Raw genomic sequence first — 23,324 nt, 5'->3', positions numbered from 1 at the left:
TCATTAACTTTCCTGCAAACACTTGTCGAAAGAGAAAAAAAAAGATGTCCCCCACTCTCCACTAATTTATTTTGTGTAATTTCACTGCTAATACCCACAGGCCACCACTCTAGCTTGCCAAGTATTTTTTTTTTTCAGCAACTGAGTCTTTTGTGAAGTAGTCATGTAATTAAGATTGAAGTTTTAAAATCAAAAGTACATAATTCCATGAGTTGTAACTTGTAGATCCGATGAGTTCTAACTTGTAAATCAACTCGTGTTGGTATTTCTTCTGCCATTGAAGGATTATTTTTAGTTTTGTTTTTGGGGGGTAGGGGTTGAAGAGCTTTTTGAATTCTTTGGAGACCAATGCTCAAGAGAAAGGAAATTGCGAAGTGAGTCCCAGACTTCCTAGCAAATATGACAAAGAGCTCATTTAAGCCATACAATATATACGTCAACTCCATTCACATTTGAAATGTCATTTCTATTAAACAAACATAGAATATAGAATATAAGACCGATAATGTATACGCTACAAAGACAAACAGAAGAATTTTGCCAAATTAAATCACAAGACAATGCTATGATCTGGTCCAATAAGCATACCTTCCTTAAGACAAAAGGTCGATGTGGCTCAATTTCCAGCGTGTGGAATGCACCTATCTGCAGAGGCATAAACATATCTTTAACTGCAATATTAAAGTAATGAAGAGGCAAAAGAAGTAGAGTTGGATGATTGCAGACCTTGACATATTCATTCTCCAGAACATTCTTTCCCCGAATACGTAAAGCAGACCCTTCTTTATCATACTCCATTGTCTATCAATAATATAACATCCAATATTATTAGAATATCTATATAAAGCTTGTTATACAAACTTCATAACGTATTTGAGGAGCAACTAAAGCCTTAAATTCCATATAAGAATTACAAAATCAAACATGTAACACTTTTTACACGCAGTCAATAATTTGAATGTGTGATGATCCAAAAGGGGGAATTTAAAAGTGAAAAACGGGCCGAGGCTACAGGTTTGAACTTGTCATACCTCAACCTTAACTTCTAATCTGAGCTTTACCCTTTCGGAATCTCTTTCTCCGGAAGCTGTTTCCCTCAGAACTTTCCTATAATATATTGAAAAAGCTTATAATCAAGCACCAGTTTGACAATGCATATGTTAGATTAAACAAATTGAAATCAAGTTCAAAACTTTCCCCCTCCCTCTCAAGTTATGGCCTTCATTTTAACTATTAGCGCATGCAAACCTTAATCGCCCTTGATATTACAAATTTAGCAGAAAATGTTCATCCTGTTCCAAAATAATTCGTCACTCAATTGGCTGCTACTTTCAATTGACAATGCATCATCAAACGGGCTGGAACGTAGAACACCCTCCCCCCCCCAACCAATCACTATGATATGATCTGCCCAAGTGGATATCCCATGTCGTATGTGCACATATAACTATAAACAATGTTAGCATCAGCAGCAACTAAGTATAGAACCAACACCATTAGCATCTTTTGATTTTATCCACCAATCTTTTTTCGAGTTGTATTTCAATACCCAACCATACAACCAACACCAATAAAAAATTAGACCATCCTTTTTTTCTCATTTTTGTGTGTCACACTTGCATAGTCTTTGCAAATCTTCTCTATATCGTTCCAATTTTATTGGATGTTCCAAAGGACAGACCATTCCTTTACATTGTATGATAAAGGGAAATGAGCACCTGAACCAAGATATACATAATAATTGTTAATGTTTACAGTATAATTTGATATTTTTTTCGATAGAAAAAGATAATTTTAGTCATTGTAATTTCAAAGATAACTTACAATTGTCTTCTAAAAATGACGATCATTTGAATTTAAAAAAAGTAACGTTGCTCAAAAGACTTGCTCGAGGATGACAAGAAATGATAAGAATTTAACCCCACCACTAGAAAGGAGAAAACTTCTATGTCCTTATTCCTTCTTTCTTGCTAAATTATCATGGATGTTCTCAGCATCTCTGCACCCCAAAATCAAGTTCTGATCAATTAAATGTAAATCCTCCTATTTCATTCTCACAGATATGGTAAATAGATTTTTGTACCAACCACCTTCGCCCAAAAAAAAATGAAAAAAAGACCCAATTAGTCCCTTATTTTTTAGAAAAGATTTTTCCGTGCCCCACACTTACAATGGTATAAAATAAGAGTAAATCTTTTATACACTGATGATGTATTCACTATCACGATCGGATATACGACACATATGCAAAATTTGAGTTTCAAATTCAAATCCGGATTACATGTCATGCATCTAATGGTGAAAGTGTATATGATGTCGATGTATAGAAAATTAATTCATAAAATAATGCCTATATTTTGGAAATATACCACTTTAATCCCATAAATCAAATTCGATCAACTCTCCAACTAAGAATTACATACCCCAATCACGCGCTTAATATATTAGGGGCAAAATCGAAAGGTAAAACTCTTCCCCTTTAAAATTAAATGAGGAAATGACCAACTTTGTCCCTCACCTATTTGAAAATATTTCTTTCATGCATCACATTCAAAGGAATGCAAAACCATCCCTGTCATTTTGAACATGTACCAATTTCATCCCACAACCAAATCTAAATCAACTTTCCACCCGAGAACATTCAGCCTGACCATGTCTCTATATACTTTCATACCCAACCAAATGTAAATCATCTCAAGGCCTATTAGTCAACCAAATGACGAAGACAAAAGTAGATGTCGCACTAGAATCTCGTTGCTTCACTAGTTAATACATGTTGATTATTTGAAGAAAATATGATCATGCGTGGAACAGGAAAAATTCGTCTATGAATCTGTTGATAAAACAACAGATGAGAGCAGTGTAAAAGTAGAGCAAGCGAAAAAAAAAAAGTAAACATCATTGAAACATAGAAGAATTTTATCTAGCTACATCAACAATTTGCAGTCGAATTTTTCTGGCTTGGTGGCTATGCATTACTATTTCCTTCAAATAATGAAATATGTATCAGTCAGCGAAGCAACAATTTGCAGTCGAATTCGCCGTTTGCTTTTGTTTTGGTCATTTAGTTGATTAATAGCCTTGAAATATTGTAATGTAGCTAGGGTGTTCAACCCTTTGCCTAGAAGTTGATAAAAACTCGATTTTTGGACGAAATTAGTAGTACATCTCTAACTTGTAAGGGTATAGATTTTACAAGCTTTAAATATGTGAGACATAAAAAATATTTTGTAAAAATATAAGGGATGAAATTCATCATTTTCTCTTTTAGTTTTGATTGGGAAGAATTTTGTTTTTCCATTTTGCCCCTGATATAATGCGCATGTGGTGGGGTATATGACTCTAAGCCAGAAACTTGGTCGGAGTTGGGTTATGGAACCAATGAATTGACTTTTCCAACTTAACAAGTCCAAGCTAAAACTGCCATCCTCACTTCATGGTGTTAATTCTACTACCGTTTCCTTCTTCATCTGAATTCGGGACTTCAAATTCCACAACATTTCTTGAAGACAAATGGCGAAATCCCAATCCTACGCTTCAATGGAATAACGAACAATTTTTCCATCAGAACATTTGAGCAGAAATTTTTTCTTGCAAGTCTTTGCTCTAATGTTCACTCTTCTTGTATACCTCTGCTTTCTCTTCAATTTGTTGTTCGTCATCGCTTCCACTGGCAGTACTCCGCCTTACACCCCCACAGATTATATCCTGATCAACTGCGGCTCATCCTCGAATTCAACCTCAGTTGATGGCCGGAAATGGGACGGCGACGTGGGCTCAAAATTCTCACCAAACGACATGGCAAATATTTCATCAGCAGTCACAGCCACTGAGCTAGACTCCTCAGTCAGCCGAGTCCCTTTTTCAAGTGCCCGAATCATCCGTTCTCAATTCTCTTACACCTTCCCTGTCAGCCTAGGCAAAAAGTTTCTCCGCCTTTACTTCTACCCTACCTCGTACTCCGGGGGTCTCAACACAACTGATTCTTTCTTCAATGTCAGGGCTAATAACTACACCCTTCTCAGTAACTTTAGCGCATATCTCACAGTTTCTAGCAAGGGATTCTCACCACCCTTTGTTTTTGAAGAACATATAATCAATTCCGTTGTTAAAGAATATATCATCAATATTCAGAATATGAATCAGTTCCTCAACGTTACCTTTTTTCCCTCTTCGAATTCCTACGCTTTCGTTAATGGAATTGAAGTTGTTTCAACCCCGGAAGATCTCTACATGGGCAACCATGATATGCTCAACAATCCCCTTAAATTCGTGGATTATCCGAATGTTCAGTTTGAGTTTGATCAGAACAAAACTGCCTTTGAAGCTCTTTACAGGCTCAACGTAGGAGGTAATGCTGTTTCTGAGGTGGAAGATAGTGGGATGTTCCGCAGATGGACTTCCGATTTCAAATTCCTCTGGGGCACAGATGAAGGAAATCAGTTGAGCGATTCTGACAGTGCCATCAAGTACACTACAGAAACCCCAAATTACACCGCACCCCCAGTTGTTTATGCTACTGCCAGGGCGATGGGAAAGTTCAGCACCAGCTTCAACTTGAGCTGGATGTTTCCTGTTGATTCTGGGTTTTATTATCTCATGAGGTTGCATTTTTGTGAGATTAATCCCGATTTGATTACAGCGGAGAACCAACGGCTGTTCAAAATATTTATCGGTGATAGAATAGCTGAGCCAGAAGCTGATGTTATACATTGGGCAGGCGGCCCAGAAGTCCCGGTATTCAGAGACTACCTCGTGTTCGTTCCAAACCCACCAGACGATGGCCAGACCAAGCAAGACTTGTTTCTTGGTCTGCACCCGAATCTTGATACCAAACCAAAGTACGCTGATGCAATCTTGAATGGCTTAGAATTGTTCAAAGTGAATAACACCGACGGGAGTCTTGACGGGACCAATCATGATCCCAAGGGGAATCGTGGAAAATCTCGAGTACCTTTTGCTGCCATCGGAGGAGGGGCAGCAGGAGGGGCTGCCATGGTTTTAATCATTGGTTTCTTGTTTTTCCGGTGGCGATGGAAGAGACGGGTAACAGACGTGGACAAGAAAACTGCTCCAAACCCATCTTGGACCCCACTTTCAAGCCCGCCAAGGTCAACAAAGACTGGAGCATCAGGCTCATCGTCGCTTAGAAGATTTTTGTTGGAGGAGATTGGATCCGCTACGGCCAACTTTGATGCCAAGTTTGTGATTGGGACTGGAGGATTTGGAAACGTGTACAAAGGGTACATAGACAACAATCTAACAACGGTTGCGATAAAGCGATTAAATCCTTCATCAAGACAGGGTGCCCGCGAATTCCAAACCGAGATCGAGTTGCTATCAAATTTAAGACACCTTCATTTGGTTTCCTTGATAGGCTATTGTGATGAAAAGGGTGAGATGATCTTGGTTTACGATTATATGGCTAATGGAACCCTCCGCGATCATCTCTACAGAACAGACAATCCACCGCTCCCATGGAAACAACGCCTTCAAATCTGCATTGGCGCCGCCAAAGGGTTGGATTATCTCCACACGGGCACCAAGCACACTATCATTCACCGCGATGTCAAGTCAACCAACATATTACTGGACGAGGCATGGGTGGCCAAAGTTTCGGATTTCGGATTATCCAAACTTGGTCCAAGTGGGATTTACAGCCATATCAGCACGCAGGTCAAGGGGAGTTTTGGCTACATAGATCCCGAGTACTACACGAGACAGCAATTGACGGACAAGTCCGATGTGTACTCATTCGGGGTGGTTTTGTTTGAAGTTTTGTGTGGTCGGGCACCTATTATTCTAGACTTACCCCAGGAGCAGGTGAATTTGGCTGAATGGGCCAAGAAGTGTTACAAAAAAGGGATTATCCATCGAGTCGTGGACCCAGATGTAAAGGGCGAGATTGCTCCCCAGTGTTTGAGGATTTTTGCTGAAACGGCCATTAATTGTTTGAAAGATCAAGGGATTCAACGACCGGGAATGGATGATGTAGTTGGTGGCCTTGAATTAGCATTGCAAGTCCAGGAGGCAGCTGAAAATGAGGGTGGTCGACCTGATCCATTTCCCTTGCATATGCAAGGAGGAGATGTGCAAAATATGACCGATGATGATACGGATGCGACTTCTGAATCAGGAGGTGACCAAGATTCTGCTGGCAAGATTGAGATGGTATTTACAACTTGGACATCCACGACAAGCAGTGACAACTTCAAGGTTTGACAGTGTTTTCTCTGAGATTCTGAATCACACTGGACGGTCAGGTTTTTTAATCAACAAACCAACCTTGAGGCTTGAACCTAAGATATTCATTTCAGAGGACTGAAGAGTCTGGTATGCTGTGTCGTTCTTCTTTCTCTCTCTCTCTTTTTTTTTTTTCTTGTAGTACAGTCAAATGTATAGTATAGTGTGGTTTTAATTGATGCAAGCGCTACGATAAATCCTTGTGTTGCTGACATGATATGACAATCTAAAGGCATGTATTAATAAAAAAGCATCGATTTCTTAAAAATTTTTTTGTAGGGATTGACATATTTAGGAGATGTAATCTTATACTAGTCTCTTCTCTGTATGATAATCTTATACTAATCTTGTACCCCTCTTTTGGTTGAGATTGTCTTGAGTTGAATTGCCATTGAGTAAGGAGATTAATTAGTTGTTTGTAACTCTCAAATTTAGGTTGCATTTATTATATCCACTGCACTGTTCCTTTTCTTTTTCTTTTCAGTTGATTTTAATATTTTCTTTTGTTATTGGATTTTTTTTAGTGTTCATAAAGAAGGGGGCTTCTTGGCCTATTTTAACGCTATTGAAATGTTAGTGTTACAAATCAGGGGTGCAATTCCCCAAATGTTTGGAGATTGATTGAATGAAGCTTGAAGTAAATGTTGGGATCCTTATCACAAAGGTGCAGAAGAAAGTGCCCCACGTAACATGCATGCCATTGTTTTTTTTCCATCACTTTTTTTTTTTCCAATTTGGTCATGCATGCCATTGCTTCTTCAAAATTATTGCTCTACATTGATTTTTTTTCCCTTAGAAATGAAAAATTTTGGGAACTGCTTTTCGTAACACCTTTGAAAATTTGGTTTAGTTTCCTTCTTATTTAAACATTATGAGAATTGCCCCCTATATGTTCGAGAGAGAAAACTTTTCTTCTTCCAAAATTTCAAGTTAAAACAAAAAAGTTTAATTACTTCATGAAACGACACTTTTTTTTTATTTTTTTGTCAAACAATCTTAAGAAATTAAGACACACCTCAAAGTGACCTAACATGGTGGGGCTTTAGATGAAGTGTTGATAATAGAAAGGAAGACCTAAAGTTAACTCAATCCAAATATTCCCAACCAGACACTCATTATCTAAAGGATGGACGGATAGTGGTTTCAGAAAAAGTAATTTAAGTCCAAGGAGGCAAAGGACGTCAAAGATGGAGAAATCATCCAATAAGAGCAAGAGCCTGTTTAAGTTTAACTACCCAATGGCATGGCTGCTACTTACTACGACAATTCTCCTCGATCGCTGTCAAGTTTCCATCGATATTATTAAGTGACGATCGCTGTCAAGTTTCCATCGATACAAACTCTCTCACTGTCCCCTAGGGGTGGCAATTCGAGTCCAAATCAGGTTGGCGGGTCGGGTTCGGGTCAACCCGTCAGAAAATCTGTTGACCCGAATCCGACCCGTCAACCCGTGACGGGTCAGGTATGCTGACCCGAACCCGAAAATTTCAGGTTGACGGGTTGACGGGTCGACCCGAAATGAGTCGAAACTTAATTTTAATTTATTAATTTTTCACTGTAATTTCTAATAAAATCAATTTCTCACAAAACTAATTACATAATCAAGTAATAAAAATTTAAATAAATAATTCCAAACCAAATCTAAAATAAATTAAACACCGTAAAAGTGTTTTATCCCAAACAAAATATAAAATAAATTAAAACAGTATAAAAGTAAAAAATAATATAATATATTATTTGTCCAAATATAATAATTTCAACTTCACACAAATTAAATAAATTCATTTAGGATTAAGTAATTAATGCCTTTGAAAAAAAGAATAACTTAGTTTAGTTAGATAAAATTATTTTTATGTTTATTAAATTATTTTTAATTCGTAAACGGGTCATATCGGGTCATATCAGGTCGCCACGGGTTGACCCGAAATCGACCTGTTTTCTTTTCGGGTTCATCGGGTCCAACCCGATTCTGACCCGAATTCCCGAAACCTCAACCCAAACTCATTAATTTCGTGTTAGGTTCGTGTCGTGTTTTCAGATCGTGTTGAAAATTGCCACCCCTACTGTCCCCTACTAGAATTTTATCATTCTTTGGATTTATTCCCTGGTGTATTTGCACAATTTGACTGCTGTATTTGTACAAGTTCTTTTATGTAACTTTTCACATCCGTTTCTTCAAACAAAAAGCTTTCTACGTGCCCACTTGAGTACATATCATATCTAACAGTCATTATGGCGGCAAATTGGTCCAATTTTGGTTACGAGCTTGAATTCGAATTCGATCTAATTTTATCAATATTGAACTCGAATTTGAAATTGATGAGTTTTCTATGTAAAATTCTATAAAACTTGTGCTTGAGTTCAAGCTCAAGTTTAAACCTAATCTAGCTTAGAAAAATAAAAACTAATTATTATATATTTTTAAAATAAATAATATAGACATTTCAGTTTAATAAATAATTACAGAAATATGAGATACATACGTGTGACTTCACTGTTAAGGCTGCTGGATTAGCCTGCAAATCCAATGGAATACTGGCCACGTGATTCTTTACGTCACTTTTCGAGTGAAGTCGACTTCTGTCACTGATGGAAATCAATTATCTCATTCTGAACAGAGCTCTTTCCAACTTCATTTGGAGCTTCAAATTGCCTCCCTGTCTTATTTTTTGTGGTTTTTTTTTTCAACAAACGTTAACATTTTTATAGATATTAACACTTGATAATACAAAAACTAATTACAAAAAGGAGTAACTACCCCCATATCTTTTCTGACTAATTATAATAGCCATGTTGGGAAGGATTATTCCCACTTAACATTCCTAATCAACTTGACTACAAATTGAGCCAGAGAATGACTACAACCATTTGCAGCTCTGGGAACAAAAGAAAATATGCAGCAGTCAAAAACCTGTTTTAGGTTCTCAATGTCTTCCAGGATTGTTTGTAAGCTACAATCCTGAACATTGCCTGTGTTAATTGGGCTTACAACACTTTTGCAGTCAGATTGGATCTCTATGTTTGTCCATCCTGCATCTTTTGCCATTTTTAGTGCACTTCTTATGGCTAGTGCTTCCTTGTTGGCTGCTTCCCCTCTCCTGCTTTCAGTGATTCCTTTTGCTTTCACAATCCCTCCGCGCCAGTTCCTAGTTATTATCCCCAACCCTGTTCTTACCATTTTAGCTGAGATTGCTGCATCAGTATTTATTTTGATCACACCTTCCTTAGGTGGTTCCCAACCATGTTGCAGCTATCTGTCCACTTCTGATGAAGCATTTGGTCTTGTATCTGTTTCAGTCTTAGCTTCATATTCAGTCCATTCCTACTGTGCTTTGTCCACTATCAGTTTTGCATCCACGTTCTCACGTTGGAATGTCATCCTGTTTCTAGCCTTCCAGATTTGCCATAATATATTGACCGTAAGCTTAATTCTATCCATTCCTTGTTCCTCCTTAGCAGATTGTATCACTGCATCCCACCATCTCCATATGTTACTTTACAACTCAGTTATCCCCTCCCAACTCATAGGAGCTATCCTCCACACCACTTGAGCCTTTGGACAAAAGAAAAAGATGTGCTCAATGGTTTCAGTATCCTCACCACAACAATTACATAGGTTGCTTCCCTTTCCCAATTCTCTTATAGATGGCTTCATTAACTGGCAAGCTATTCTGCAGGCACCTCCATAGAAAATGTTTCAGTTGCATCTTAATGTTTAGACTCCATAGTCTTTTCCACACAGTGTGTTTCCTAATTTCCCAGCTAGTTTCTGAGCCAGGTTCTATCCTTCAACTTTGAGTCTCACCTTCCAGTTTTGCTGCAGCATATCCAGTCTTCACTGTATACACACCAGATTTGCTGTGTTTTTAGTAGAGTATGTCCTTTCTTCTATATAAGCTGAGGGGAATGCTAGTTATGTACTCCACATCTTTTGCATTAAACCATTTCTGCAGGCAATCTATCTTCCACTTCCCCCCCCCTCAATCAATTCATGAACATGACATAACTGGCAATCAGCAGGCCTTACTGTTGATACTCTTCCATTTTCCAAGCCAGGGATCCATCTATCCTACCAGATCTTCACTATCCTTCCATCTCCCACTCTCTTTCATAATCCCTTTTGTAATAACTCCCCCCCTTGTGAATACTTTTCCAGCACCAGGATGCAGTATTTGGAGGATTCTTCTCTAGCCATTCTTCTTCTTTCATATATTTAGCTTTCAAAACTTTTCTTACTAACAAATTTGGATTGGTAACTACTCTCCATATTTGTTTGGCAAGCAGAGCTAGGTTGAAAGCTTCCAAGTCTCTAAAACCCAACCCCCCTTTCCCTTTGACTTTTGACAGGTTACCCTATCTAACCCAATGCAACTTGTTTTCTTTGTCCCCATCCCTCCACTAGAATCTGGCAATTCTACCACATATTTCCTTGCACATACCTTTAGGTAGTTTAAAGCATGACATAACGTATGTTGGCATTGCCATGAGAATTGATTTGATGAAAACCTCTTTCCCTCCTTGACTAAGCACCTTCTGTTTCTACCCTTGTAGCTTACTGTTTATTTTATTTTTCAGATATCCAAACACCTGGTTCTTAGCCCTCCCTATAGTCATAGGTAAGCGTAGATATTTTCCACTATGTGCCTCTCTCATGCTATCCAGAACCTCACTGATCTCCTCTCTTATCTGGTTAGGAGTGTTTCTGCTGAAAAACATTACAGATTTGTCAAAGTTAACTACCTGTCTTGATGCTTGTCCATATTGCTGGAGGATCTCCTTCACCTTTAGTGCTTCCTACTTACTTGCTTTGCAGCACAATAGTGAATCATCTGCAAAAAAACAAGTGAGAAACCATAGGGCTATCTTTGCAGATTTTAATGCCAGTTAATTGCTTCCCTTCCACAGCTTTCTTGAGTAAGTTAGAAAGCCCTTCAGTACAGATTATAAACAAATAAGGAGATAGAGGATCTCCTTGTCGGATTCCTCTGGAAGGCCTTATATAGCCCACCTTTTGTCCATTCAGATTAAAGGAATATAAGGCTGTGGAAATACAAGCCATGATCCAGTGAACAAAAGTAGGACAGAATCCCATGTGCATCATAAGTCTTCCTAAAAATTTCCATTCCACCATATCATAGGCTTTAGACATATCTAACTTTAGGGCCATGAAGCCTACTTTACCAGTCCTCTTACTTTTCAGAAAATGTAAAATTTCATGTGCAATAATACATTGTCCAAAATTTGTCTCCCTGGGACAAAAGCAGATTGAGAGGGACTAATGCAGTGTTTAAGAAATGTTTTCAATCTATTAGCCAATACTTTAGAGATGATTTTATGCAACACTGTGCGTAAGCTAATAGGTCTGAAATTGGTCAACATCACAGGATTGTCAACTTTTCGAATTAGGGAGATAATGGTTTCATTCACAGTTCTAAGTAAGTTGCCAGTATGAAAGAAACTACTAATGGCATTGACAATATCAACTTTAATGATGTTCCAGTAGGTTTGGAAAAATAATGGAGACATACCATCTACTCCAGGAGATTTGTTAGGAAACATAGAGAAGATAGCTTGCTTAATTTCCGTCTCATCCACATGTTTAATCAACTGCTCATTCATTAGACTGGAAATAGTGCGAGGTATACCCTGCAGCACTTCATCAAATTCCTTAGGATCAGTAGAGGTGAAGAGCTCCCTATAGTGCTAGCACAATTCGTCTTCAATTTCCTGTTCACTCCTACACCAATCCCCATTCAGCTTTTGTAGCATGCTAATCCTGTTTCGTTTCCTTTTTGTCATTACACTTATATGGAAAAAAACCTGTATTCTTGTCCCCCTCTTTAAGCCATCTGCTTCTTGATTTCTGACTCCATAGCAGCTCATCATCCTTGTAAGCTTTACTTAATTGTCTTTTCAGGGATGCAATGACTCTATTATTGCATGGATCACCTTCCTCTCTTGCTACTTTCAGTTTCTCCTTGAGCTCTTGGATCTTTACCTTTGCATTACCTTTCACTTTTCTATTCCATTTGATCAAAGCTAGTCTGCACTCCTTTATCCTTCTTACCACTCTGACCATTCTTGATCCATGTTGTTCCACCCCCCATGCTCTTTTGATTACTGTATCTAATTCTTTGTCCTTTGCCCATCTTTGATCAAAATAGAATCTTCTCTTCACTTTCCTTTGTTGTGGGTTTGTATCCAGGATTAGAAGGCAGTGATCAGATGCCTCCTTTTCAATATGTTCATAGTTAGCTTTCTCAAATTTCTGCACCCAACTAACACTGCCTAAGCACCTATCCAATCTCTCCCTTATTTCTCCCTCCCTCTCGCACGTATTACTCCAAGTCCATGGTACCCACACAGACCCTATATCCACTAGTTCATTCCCTTTAATGAAGGTATTAAAGGCCCTAAAGCTTCCCTCTGGCCTCTCTCTCCCTCCCCATTTCTTCCCATTGGAGCAAATATCATTAAAGTCTCCCACCAACACCCATGTCTCACCCCACCCCCTCTTTTTTTCCTCTATAATCTTCCATTGTTGCTTTCTTACGCTATCCTCAGTACTTGCATAGATTCCTACCAATCACTAGTGGCTATTGGTAGCCTGATCTACCACCCTTGCTTCAATGTACCAATCAGTACCATTCACATCTAGCATACACACTTCATCTTTCCAGAACAGGGTTAGACCCCCTGCTCTCCCCTTTCAACTCATCACAAAGCTATTCTCAAAATTAATTCTTTTTTGCACCTGTTTCATGAATTTTTCCTGGTTTTTTGTCTCACTCAAAAACATTATGTTAGGAGAGTGGAGGTGTATTACCTCCTTCAGTTGGGGAATTGTCAAGGGGCCTCCTGCACGTCGACAATTCCACACCATCACTTTCATTGGAAAGGAGGCATTTCGGGGCTAGCCTCTAATTCCCCTCCAAGATAACCAGCAACCCTGTCCACTTTCATCATCTTATTTTTAGGAGCTTCTGTTATGTCCTCTTCCATTATGTCCTCTTCCATTATGTCCATGTCTTGCTTTGCTTCCTGCACTTTCCTTTTCTCTCCAAACCCCCTAACATTTCCTCTATCAGTGATATCTCTTAATGGGGTCCTACTAGTTTTCAGACTCCTTCACCATTGCTTCTTGTCTCCTTTCTTGCTTCCACTGACTGATGCCTGAAATTTTTCCTCCACAGCTTCATACTTTTGAGTCGATATACTTCCCTTATCAGACTTGTCTATCAATTCTTTTTCTGGATTTTCTTCTATAACCATGTCCTCTATGTGATGATCTTCATTTCTGTTCATATCTTTTCCCAGATCCACAGTTACCTTCCGGATCTCTATGTTTTCCCTCTCCTCTTTGCCATTTGCCTTCTCATTTACTCCTCCCATCTGTTTCCCTTTCTCTACTTCTTTCTCCTGCTCTTTGTTTTCTCTCAGGATCTCTCTCCATTTCCTCTCAATTTCATCTTTTTTCCGGTTTCTATCCTTACTCTCCTTGCCGCTCCCTCTACATCTCGTTCCATCCATATTCTCAGCCCCTTTACCAGCTTGTTTCTCAGCTCTTGTTCCAGTCTCATTGTTTCCTTTTGTTATCACCACTATACCCTGATTCTCTTCTGTACTAGGTTTTTTCTAGGCTCTCAATGGTGACACCATGATGTTCCCCGCTCTCATCCATGCTCCAAACTGTCCTTCTCTATTCGACTGCCTCTCACTCCTTTCTCCAGTACATGACTTATCCTCATGTCCTATAATCCCGCAGGTATAGCAGAAATTCGGGCCCCTCTCATATCTAAACTCAACCCAAGTATTTACTCCATCCATATTCACTGAAGTTCCTCTCAGTAGGGGTTGAAAAACGTCAATCTCAACAAAGATCTTCATATGCCTCCCTTCTTTCCCCCCCCTCCGGTGGGACTGTTACTTCCCTCACAGAGCTAAATAATTTCCCTAACTTGAACCCCACTGCTCTACACATCCAATGGACTGGAAGGTTCCAAATTTGTATCAATAGATGAGCAAGCCTAAAGTGGTTGAAGTTCCTTCACACCCAACTTCCCACTCTTTTACCACAAGTATCTGGTTATCCATTATCCACGACTCTCCCAACAGGATTTTGCCACGATCCTCTTCTTTTTCCAATTGAAACTGAAACAAGTTTGGTCCTAACTCAGTTACAATCATGTTTCTTGGATACCCCTAGGCATGGTTGGTAAAATTTTTTACTCCTGCGAAATTTGCTACCTTTTCACCTATCAACTTCCCAACTAAACTTTCGCTGCAATCCTAGACTCCCTTGATTATATCATCACCACTTAGATCTATTCCCTCCAGCTCAGACTTAGAGAGATCAAATTTCCTAAATGCACGCTCTAATTCTTCTTCTATCCTTCAGAGTTTTAGAAGCGTTGGCACTACCTTTGCACTATTTCCCTTCTTAGAAGCACAGATCGATTAAACCTGCAAACAAGAGTAAAAACACTGGATGAGAAAAAAAATACTAAAAATTCCTAAAACACAACACAGCCAAGGCAACATCTCTCACTACTACTATCTCGCACAAACTCAGCTTGGCAAACTACGACACACCCAGTGAGTTCCATCCTTCCAAAGTTTAAAGGATCATGGTTTCTTTCACACGTAAAAATAGAGTATGAAGCTCAAAGATTGATTCTTTGGTGCTGAATAATGGCTTTGAGATTGTACGGAAGCTGCAGGGTCACTGTTGTTAAACTTTGAAAGTTCAAAAGTTCTATCTACTTTAGGTTGCCGCTAAATTTTCAAATTTTGAAGACTCCCATATACAGGAGAGGAGCTCTCAAAGTAGAGAGAGAGGCTCTCAACATAGAGAGAGAAAGTTGGGCACATATTTTGTGGTTGTTGAAGTACAATTTTTGCTCACTATTCATGGAAGAAAATAACAAGCTTTTCAGTCATGAAAATTGAGAGAAATTTTTCTTTCTTAATCTAAACAAAATAAATTTGAAGATATGATCTACCACGAATTCCTTAAAATGCTGGAAATACGGAATGGAAATGGGTGAAATGAGCCATATAAACACATTTTTGTTATGTCTTTCTTTTTTTTAAAAAAAAAACTATTTCTAGCAGGGGAGGAATGAAATTTAAAAGATGGGAATGGGAAAGGAGGATTAGATTCCATAACTTTTAAATTCTGAAAATTCAACCTTAACCGCTATATTTTTTCTTTAATCTAATACATCATATATACTGTTGTACCTGCACACACAAGAAAAATATGCACAGTAAAAAAACATGTGTCTATATTCCTCTTAGTCTAAATTCATAAGTAGCTGATAAAGTTTACTCCTTAAAAGATACAAAAAATTTCAGAAAGAACTATTCAAAATCCCAATTTTCTTTGTTCCTTTTTTCTATCTCCTTTTATTTTCTTCCCCATGCTCTTCCATTTAAGCATGCCTTTTGAGGATAACAAGCGAAAGTGTTCTCGAGTGAAAATAAATAATAGAAAAGCGAAAGTATTCAAAATCCTAATGCAAAATTGCACACCCTTTGCAGATAATAGGTGAACATGTTCAAACTTTTATGGCAAAACTGCACTCCTTAGTATTAAGCATAAAACCAGCTGTGCTTTCCTTAAAATAACCTTCCCTCCTTCGAATAGGTAAGCATGTATATACTAGGAGAGAGCTCCAATTTTATTTTTAACTGACATCTGAAGAGGTCTTTTGAGAATTGTAAAATTATAAAAGTATTAATAAAATAAATTGTTTAAGTGTGTGTTGCAATTATAATATACTATTATTAATTTTGTCATATTTGATGATTATTTCTTTCTAAAATGTACTATTATTTGTTCAATAAAAAATTTTATTTAATCACAAGTACCAAACACCCCGCGATGTGCAGACACTCCACTAGTATTGTTCGAAAAAATGTAGCAATCCAAATACACATGGCCGTTTTTCATATTTGTTGGTAGTTCAAAACTGTCTTCGTGGTTTTGCATCAAGGACATTGTGCTGGTCATCCAAGTTGCATGGACTGGACCCAAGTATAGTGTAATTCACATTCTAAGTAAGCCCAGTCATATGTATGTCTGAACTTAAATTCTTCCGGCAGAAGCCCACACAAAATCTCGTGCCCAACATGGTCAAAAAATCCCTTTTCTTTTAGTATTTCTTTTCTGTTTGCAAAAAAAAAAAAGAAAAAAAAATCGTTAACATAGCAAAAGATTAAAGATCTGTTCACTCGGAGTTCCGACATTGACTAGTATTCGCTCGTGAGAAGGCTGACACATCCCACGTTACAATGGAATCCTCCAAAAATTGAAATCTGAGCAGAGCTCCGACAGCAACAGGGAAAAGCCGCCTCATAATACTGCATGCTTTGTGGAACCATCTCATTCATATTCATGGCAAATATGTGCCTGCAAAATCAAAATCATAATGCAGCAGCCAAGCCACCGTTTGGTTGTTTGGAGACAAATGCCACAGCTCTCCTGTTTAGGTCCTTTGCCTAGTTCTTCTACTAACATGGTGGGGCTTTAGATGAAGTGTTGATAATAGAAAAGAAGGCCTAAAGTTAACTCAATCCAAATATTCCCAACCATACACTCATTATCTAAAGGATGGACTGATAGTGGTTTCAGAAAAAGTAATTTAAGTCCAAGGAGGCAAGGACAAAGATGGAGAAATCATCCAATAAGAGCAAGAGCCTGTTTAAGCTTAACTACCCAATGGCATGGCTGGTACTTAGTACGACGTTTCTCCTCCAGTGTGAATGGTAGTTTAGCAGGAATATTAAGTGACGATCGCTATCAAGTTTCCATCAATACAAACTCTCTCACTGTCCCCGCGCTAGAATTTTATCACCCACTGGATTTATTCCCTGCTGCATTTGTACAATTTCTCTTATGTTGTAACTTTTCATAAGTGGTTTTTAACCGTTTCTTCAAACTAGGAGGCATAAGCCGGGAATGCGAGGGAACAAGCTATGTTTTAAAACTTGGATCGGGGCAATGACTAGGCTAAGTTTAGGGGTCGAGCGTCAATGAGTTCGACCTCAGTCGAACCTATTTAAAAATCGAATGACATTATCATGATATTATAAATATGTATAATGTTAAAAACTATAAAAAGTACATACAGTTTGGTATTTTCTTTTTTTTCTTACACATCTCCTACATATCATACACGCAAAATAAAACCAAACTTTGAAAACTCAAGCACATATAACCCAACCAATAACATCACAAATTAGGGATAACACATAGCTTAATAAAATTCAAAAGCATTAAAGTCTGACTCCAATTTGATATTTTCAAATTCTAAGTCTATAACTAAATGTATGAGACTTATTTGAAAATAGACATCAAAATTGATGCTGCAAATGACATTAGAACAAGTTTTAGCAACTTTGATAATAATTTAAAAAGTACTAGGGGAAAACTGAAATGTTCAAAAACTTGAAGTAGCTGTCTTTAGTTTCTCAATTCTCAGTCTATGGCCTACATATGCTATCAACATAGTTGCATTCAGGTTTCTGGAACTTCCGTTCTCTTTCACACTTTCGTCTTCTGGCTTTCCTCGTGTCTTTTAATCTTTTCTTTTATCAATTTTGTCTTGTAGTTCTGGATTTTCATCTTTGATTCTCTTTTCTATATTTATCAAACAAAAACATGAAAACTTATTAATTTCTTTCTCTTCTATCCATTTGTCTTCTCTTATTTTGCTTCTTGATTTAGATTTGCAAATTTTTCTTCTTGATCTTAGATTTGTATTACTTGTTTAGATCCATAAATGGCAGCAAATTCACTGTTATAGATTTGCTTGAAAAACAAGGAAAGAAAGACTGATTCTTCTTCTTCTTCTTCTTTTTTTTTGGAAAAAAATGTTGCAAAACTTTGGGAAACCAAGAACCGAGTTTTCAAAATTCCAGGTTTTCCCGATTCAACCCGGTTGTTGAACGGATTTGACCAAGTCTTTTGCCAACTGGTTTTCTAACTAAGCTTGGACTGAATGCCTCACCGGTTCTTGGCTCAACCGATTGAACCAGTCGATCCAGTCCGAATTTGAAAACTTAGGTAACATGAAGCTTTCTGCGTGCCCACTTGAGTACATATCTAACAATTAGTTATTACGGCAGCAAATGGGACGGCTCGAGTCCAATTTTGATCTAATCGAATCGAATTTGATCCAACTTTATCAAGTTTGAACTCGGATTCGAACTTGATGAGGTCTTCATGTAAAACTCTGTAAAACTTGCGTTAGAATTCAACCTCAAGTTTGAGCCAAATTGAACTCAGACAAATAAAATCTATTTTTAAAATAAATAATATAGGCATTTCACTTTAATAAATAATTACAAAAATATGCGATACACACATGTAATGTCACTGTTAAACCTGCAGGATTAGCCTGCAAATCCAATGAAATATTGGCCACATGATTCTTTACGTCACTCTTCCAAGAAAGTCGACTTCTCTCACGGATGGAAATCAATCATCTCATTCTAAAGAGAGCTCTTTCCAACTTCATTTGGATCTTCAAATTGTCTCCCTGTCTTATTTTTTGTGGTTGCTGAAGTACAATTTTTGCTCACTGTTCATGTAAGAAAATAACAAGCTTTTAAGTCATGAAAATGGAGAGACAAAATTTTCTTTCTTAATCTAAACAAAATAAACTTGAAGATATGATCTACCGCTAATTCCTTAAAATGCTGGAAATACGGAATGGAAAATGGTGAAACGAGCCGTTTGAACACATTTTTGTTATGCCTTTCTTTTTTGTTTGTAAAAAAAAAAATTATTTCTAATAGGGGAGGAATGGAATTTAAAAGACGCAGAGGAGGAAAGTAGGATTAGATTCCTAAACCTTTAAATTCTGAAATTTCAACCTTAATCAGAATATTTCTTTTTTAATCCAATACCTCGTATATACTAGAATGCCTACGCACGCAAGAGAAATATGCACAGTTAAAAACACCTGTCCATATCCCTCTTAGTCTAAATTCATAAGTAGCTGATAAAGTTACTCCTTAAAGGATGCAAAAAATTTCCGAAGAAACTATTCAAAATCGCAATTTTCTTTGTTCCTTTTTCACTCTCCTTTTATTTTCTCTTTCCCAAGCTCTTCCATTTATTTTGGAAAAAAAAAAAAAATCAAGCATGCCTTTTGAGGATAACAAGTGAACGTGTTCGAGTGGCAATAAATAATGTAAAAGCGAAAATATTCAAAATCCTAATGCAAAATTGCACACCCTTTGCAGATAATTGGTGAAAATGTTCAAACTTTTATAGCAAAATGCACTACTTAGTATTAAGCATAAATCCAGTTGCGCCACTGGACTTCCCTTCAAATAGCCTTCCCTCCTTCGAATAGGTAAGCATGTATATACCAGCAGACATATTACTTGATAATGGAAAGGTCAGCTATCTGTTTTTTGTTAAAAAAAAAAGGGTAAAAAACAAAAAAAAAATTAGTGGTAAATCTAATACACAGAAAAGCCTCTCGTGATTTCAAACGTACAACATGATACCTCATGTTTTGAATTAAATTGTAAAGGTAACGAAATCCATTAAACTTAACAGAAATGACTTATTGAAACATAAAAAAAAATTTATATCTAATTTTTAACAAATATACCGGTTCTACCCCTTAACCCTCAATTCTCTCTGTCTAGAGAATAAAACAAATAATTTCTCTGAGTTGTCTTTTGCTTAATAAAGCATTTGTGTCCTTTCGTCCATTTCCGTTAAGTTTAGCGGATTCCATCATCTTTACAATTTAATTCAAAGTATGAGATGTTGTATTGTATGTTTTGAAGCGACGAAGGGTTTTTCTGTGTATTAGATTTACCATGTTGGCTTTTTATTTTTTACCAAAAAAAAAGGGAATGACAACATTTTGTTCATAATTCAAATCAAATTGACTTCTCACCTCTTGGGATGTTAGCTTTATCTGGATAGATGATGATTGATCCCAATGAGGTCCCATGGGCGGTAGCCATTTACATATTACTTCTCCAAAACTCAAATTCTTCGATCATCCATTCACCGAAAATCAACATGAATCAGATATAAGCCAAAGTTTTTGAAACCCCAGAAAGTAATTTAGATAACACTAAAATCAGTATGATGAAAACACACTGGATATTAGACCTCCTCATGTAATACTTGAATAAGAAAAGACTAATCTTACCATGTGATGGAGAAGGTTTAGTAACATATAGCATACACGCTATACCCATAAGTGGCTTATATGAATCATGAACATGCTTATTCACAACAAACATTCTAAGAACATTATTTCTGGTAAATAATAACCTTAATTTAAATTCTTGGTAAGATAATCAGTAGAAGGTGAATGATGACTATACACATGATATCTTGCATGTAATATCTATATGCTTATTAATATAATATCAATAAGCTTATTAAAACCAACTGTTGGAAAATTTCACTTTATGAAAAATAATCACAAAGAATACATTGTCTAATGAGCAAAACACATGCAATTTTCCATTCTTGTCATCAGACATTTGTACCTGGAAGTCATCTTTGGTGTCTACGCATAGGCTTCCAATTTCTTTATTCAGGCGGGCCAGGCATTTGTCAACATGACTAGCTGCTGATAAATGTTCGACTCACTGAACCATGTGAATTCATCCTTTCAAGCCTGCAAAAACATTTGAAGGGTGCAAGGTTACAAGTCCATGACTAATTTACCTAGCTAGTGGAAACAAGATAAATGGTAACTTAGAAAAAACAATGAATGTGTAGACCGGAAAGATTATTTTGAATTTCATACTTCTTAAAGCTTTGTCGACAGTAAATGATATCAAATGAAACAAGTCCTAGAACTAAGAAAATGAAATTATTGGATTTTTGTCAAATAGTTGAGTAGAAAATAATGAAGAAAGAAAGAAATCTCAAGTTTGGCTAAATTTACACCAGAGCATAAACCTACTACCAGCTCCAAAAGGAATCAAGATTCTTAGCTCCTGTTTGGATTGCTATTTATAAGAGTTTTTATAAAAAAATATATTATATTAATTTGATATATGTGAGGTAAAAAAAGTGATTAGAAAATGTATTTGTAAAAAATATAGAAATTTTTCTTTAGAAAGCTGCGATCCAAACAAGGCCAGTTTTTTGTTTTACCTGTTTATTCATATGAAAATTTTGACATTATTATTTGTATGAAAATTGGAATTTCTGTTTTCAAATTGTGCAAATTAGGTTCGAATTTGGGATAATGTGTTTCCAAATCGAAATTTCCGTTTTCAAATTCATAAATCGAAAATGATAATAATACCTCTAACTACTAATTATATTATATAATAATAGTGAGTCTAATTAAGTTAGTTTCATAAAAACAAAAATTAGCATCTAATTTAGCAAATTATGTTATAAACTTATAAGTTAAATTTGCTAAATTCGGTGAATTCAGTAACCAACTGAATTTCAAAATGAAATCGAAGTAAATTCGAATTCGGAATTTGTGAATTTAAAATTGAAAACGTTTGAAATTTCCAACTTCCAAATTTTTTAAACTTCCGACTTCATGGTTCTGATTTACGGAATTGAAATTCGATGCACAGCCTAGTTGATGCAGACAGCAAAGCAGAAGAGAGCAGCAATTGCACATTCGTGGGAACATGCAATAACAGACCTTTTTTTTTTTTTTTGAGGGAAGCAACAACGGACTCGACTGCATCAACCAATGCAACTATGAAATTCACGGTCGACATAATATCTCATGTACCCCTGCTTTGCAGCCCAATACGGCAATACCCGTCGATGCTGCTGCCTTCATCCTGATTCGCCACCGGCTGCCACTGAGGGATCCAGGAAATTAGGCTTAATTCATTGATTTCATGCATTGGATATTGCAATTTGATTTTTAGTATTCCATATCAGATTTTGTTGGTAAAAGTTTTACTGGGATTAAATTTTGGTAGATTCCAGGATTAGTGATCAGGTATCTTATTCTACGGATTTTATCCCATGTGTTTTGAGCAACGTTTTACAAGATTGAATTTAAAAATACTCCAAGCCGTTGGCTTTTATACTTGTTCCCGTAGCATATTTGACCAAAGAGCCCATTATAGTTCTTGTTATTCAAAATAAACTACTTTGTTCCTTGCTGGGGTGTTTTGTGTTGGGGGGGGGGGGGGGAGAGGGGTTAGTTTGGGTGGAGTAGTGAGGTGGTAAAAATTGTAAGGTAAGAGATCTTGAATTCAAAATTTTTCACTTACAAAATAAGAAAAAAAAACTACTTTGTTCCTTGAACTATAGCATTTTAGTTGTGATTAATTTTTTATGCATTGACATTGTAAAATTTCGTACAAGCAGGTTTAAGACACAATCCACGATTTCAAATATGAGCACAAGGCATTGATTAAGAGCGGAAATATTAGTTTTTTTAAAAAAGCATATAAATATAGGAGTGCAATAATTGTGATTGGGTGTGTATTCACGTCATATGTTAGGTCTAACTTAAATGTGCTAACGGATACTAGAAAATGCTAATTCTTTTAGCTTTGCAAAATGGAATCAATGTTATCCAGTAGGGAAAAATTATAATCTTGATTTCTTTTCCTCTTTAAGTTGTTTGATTACAGTACGTGTTTGTTACCACAAATACCCTCAATCATAGAACAAATCTTGGGAAAACAGGAAAAAAAAAAGGTACAAAAATTGAAAGGCTAACTCCGGTACGTAGCAGGATGTTATGGAGAACTTGTCGTTGGTCTGGGAATCCTTGTACAAAGCCTCGACCTTTTTTTTTTAATATTGAAATGGAGGCCAAGATTCATATTAACAAAGATTTTACTGTGTAGAACTAAGTTAGTAGTTAGAGGAGGATTTTTAGAGTTCTTCTCTATGTGAAGTTCAAGGTTCAAATTTTATAGTTGATAGTTGTTGTGAAAAGAGTGTGAGGAGAGATGTGAGGGTAAAATAGTTTGAATTTTGTACCTGACGAATAGGGATGGAAAAAGTGCGGAGAGGGATGAGAAGATTTAAAAAAAAATTAAGTTACCTTTGCTAACACGCTAGCATAGAATGCACACTAGAAGCGACATGAATTCAA

The 23,324-nt window shown here is 36.8% G+C and overlaps 2 protein-coding genes, 1 long non-coding RNA gene and 1 pseudogene across 3 annotated transcripts; 1 reads left to right on the top strand and 3 right to left on the bottom strand.

Annotated features, from left to right (window-relative positions):
* Positions 1-373: 373 nt before the first annotated feature.
* Positions 374-1,202, bottom strand: LOC113694737 (uncharacterized). The gene is made up of 4 exons (XR_003449468.2): positions 1,032-1,202; positions 727-801; positions 589-645; positions 374-390 (listed from the first exon to the last, which is right to left on the bottom strand). It is a non-coding gene; the product is annotated as an uncharacterized lncRNA (long non-coding RNA).
* Positions 1,203-1,572: 370 nt separating this feature from the next.
* On the bottom strand, positions 1,573-1,682 carry LOC113697668 (U6 spliceosomal RNA; annotated as a pseudogene).
* Positions 1,683-3,364: 1,682 nt separating this feature from the next.
* Positions 3,365-6,611, top strand: LOC113695092 (receptor-like protein kinase FERONIA). Its single transcript, XM_027214056.2, has one exon. The coding sequence runs from the start codon at positions 3,610-3,612 to the stop codon at positions 6,220-6,222; it is 2,613 nt and encodes an 870-aa protein (XP_027069857.1). The 5' UTR covers positions 3,365-3,609; the 3' UTR covers positions 6,223-6,611.
* A 5,402-nt stretch (positions 6,612-12,013) lies between these two features.
* On the bottom strand, positions 12,014-13,269 carry LOC140009790 (uncharacterized). The gene is made up of 3 exons (XM_072056110.1): positions 13,185-13,269; positions 13,070-13,101; positions 12,014-12,694 (listed from the first exon to the last, which is right to left on the bottom strand). The coding sequence occupies exons 1-3, from the start codon at positions 13,267-13,269 to the stop codon at positions 12,014-12,016; spliced, it is 798 nt and encodes a 265-aa protein (XP_071912211.1).
* Positions 13,270-23,324: the final 10,055 nt, after the last annotated feature.

The sequence above is a fragment of the Coffea arabica genome, chromosome 6e, assembly GCF_036785885.1.
Source record: "Coffea arabica cultivar ET-39 chromosome 6e, Coffea Arabica ET-39 HiFi, whole genome shotgun sequence".
NCBI lineage: Eukaryota > Viridiplantae > Streptophyta > Magnoliopsida > Gentianales > Rubiaceae > Coffea > Coffea arabica.
The sequence above is the reverse complement of the archived record's forward strand: the minus strand, read 5'-3'. Positions and strand labels throughout refer to the sequence as shown.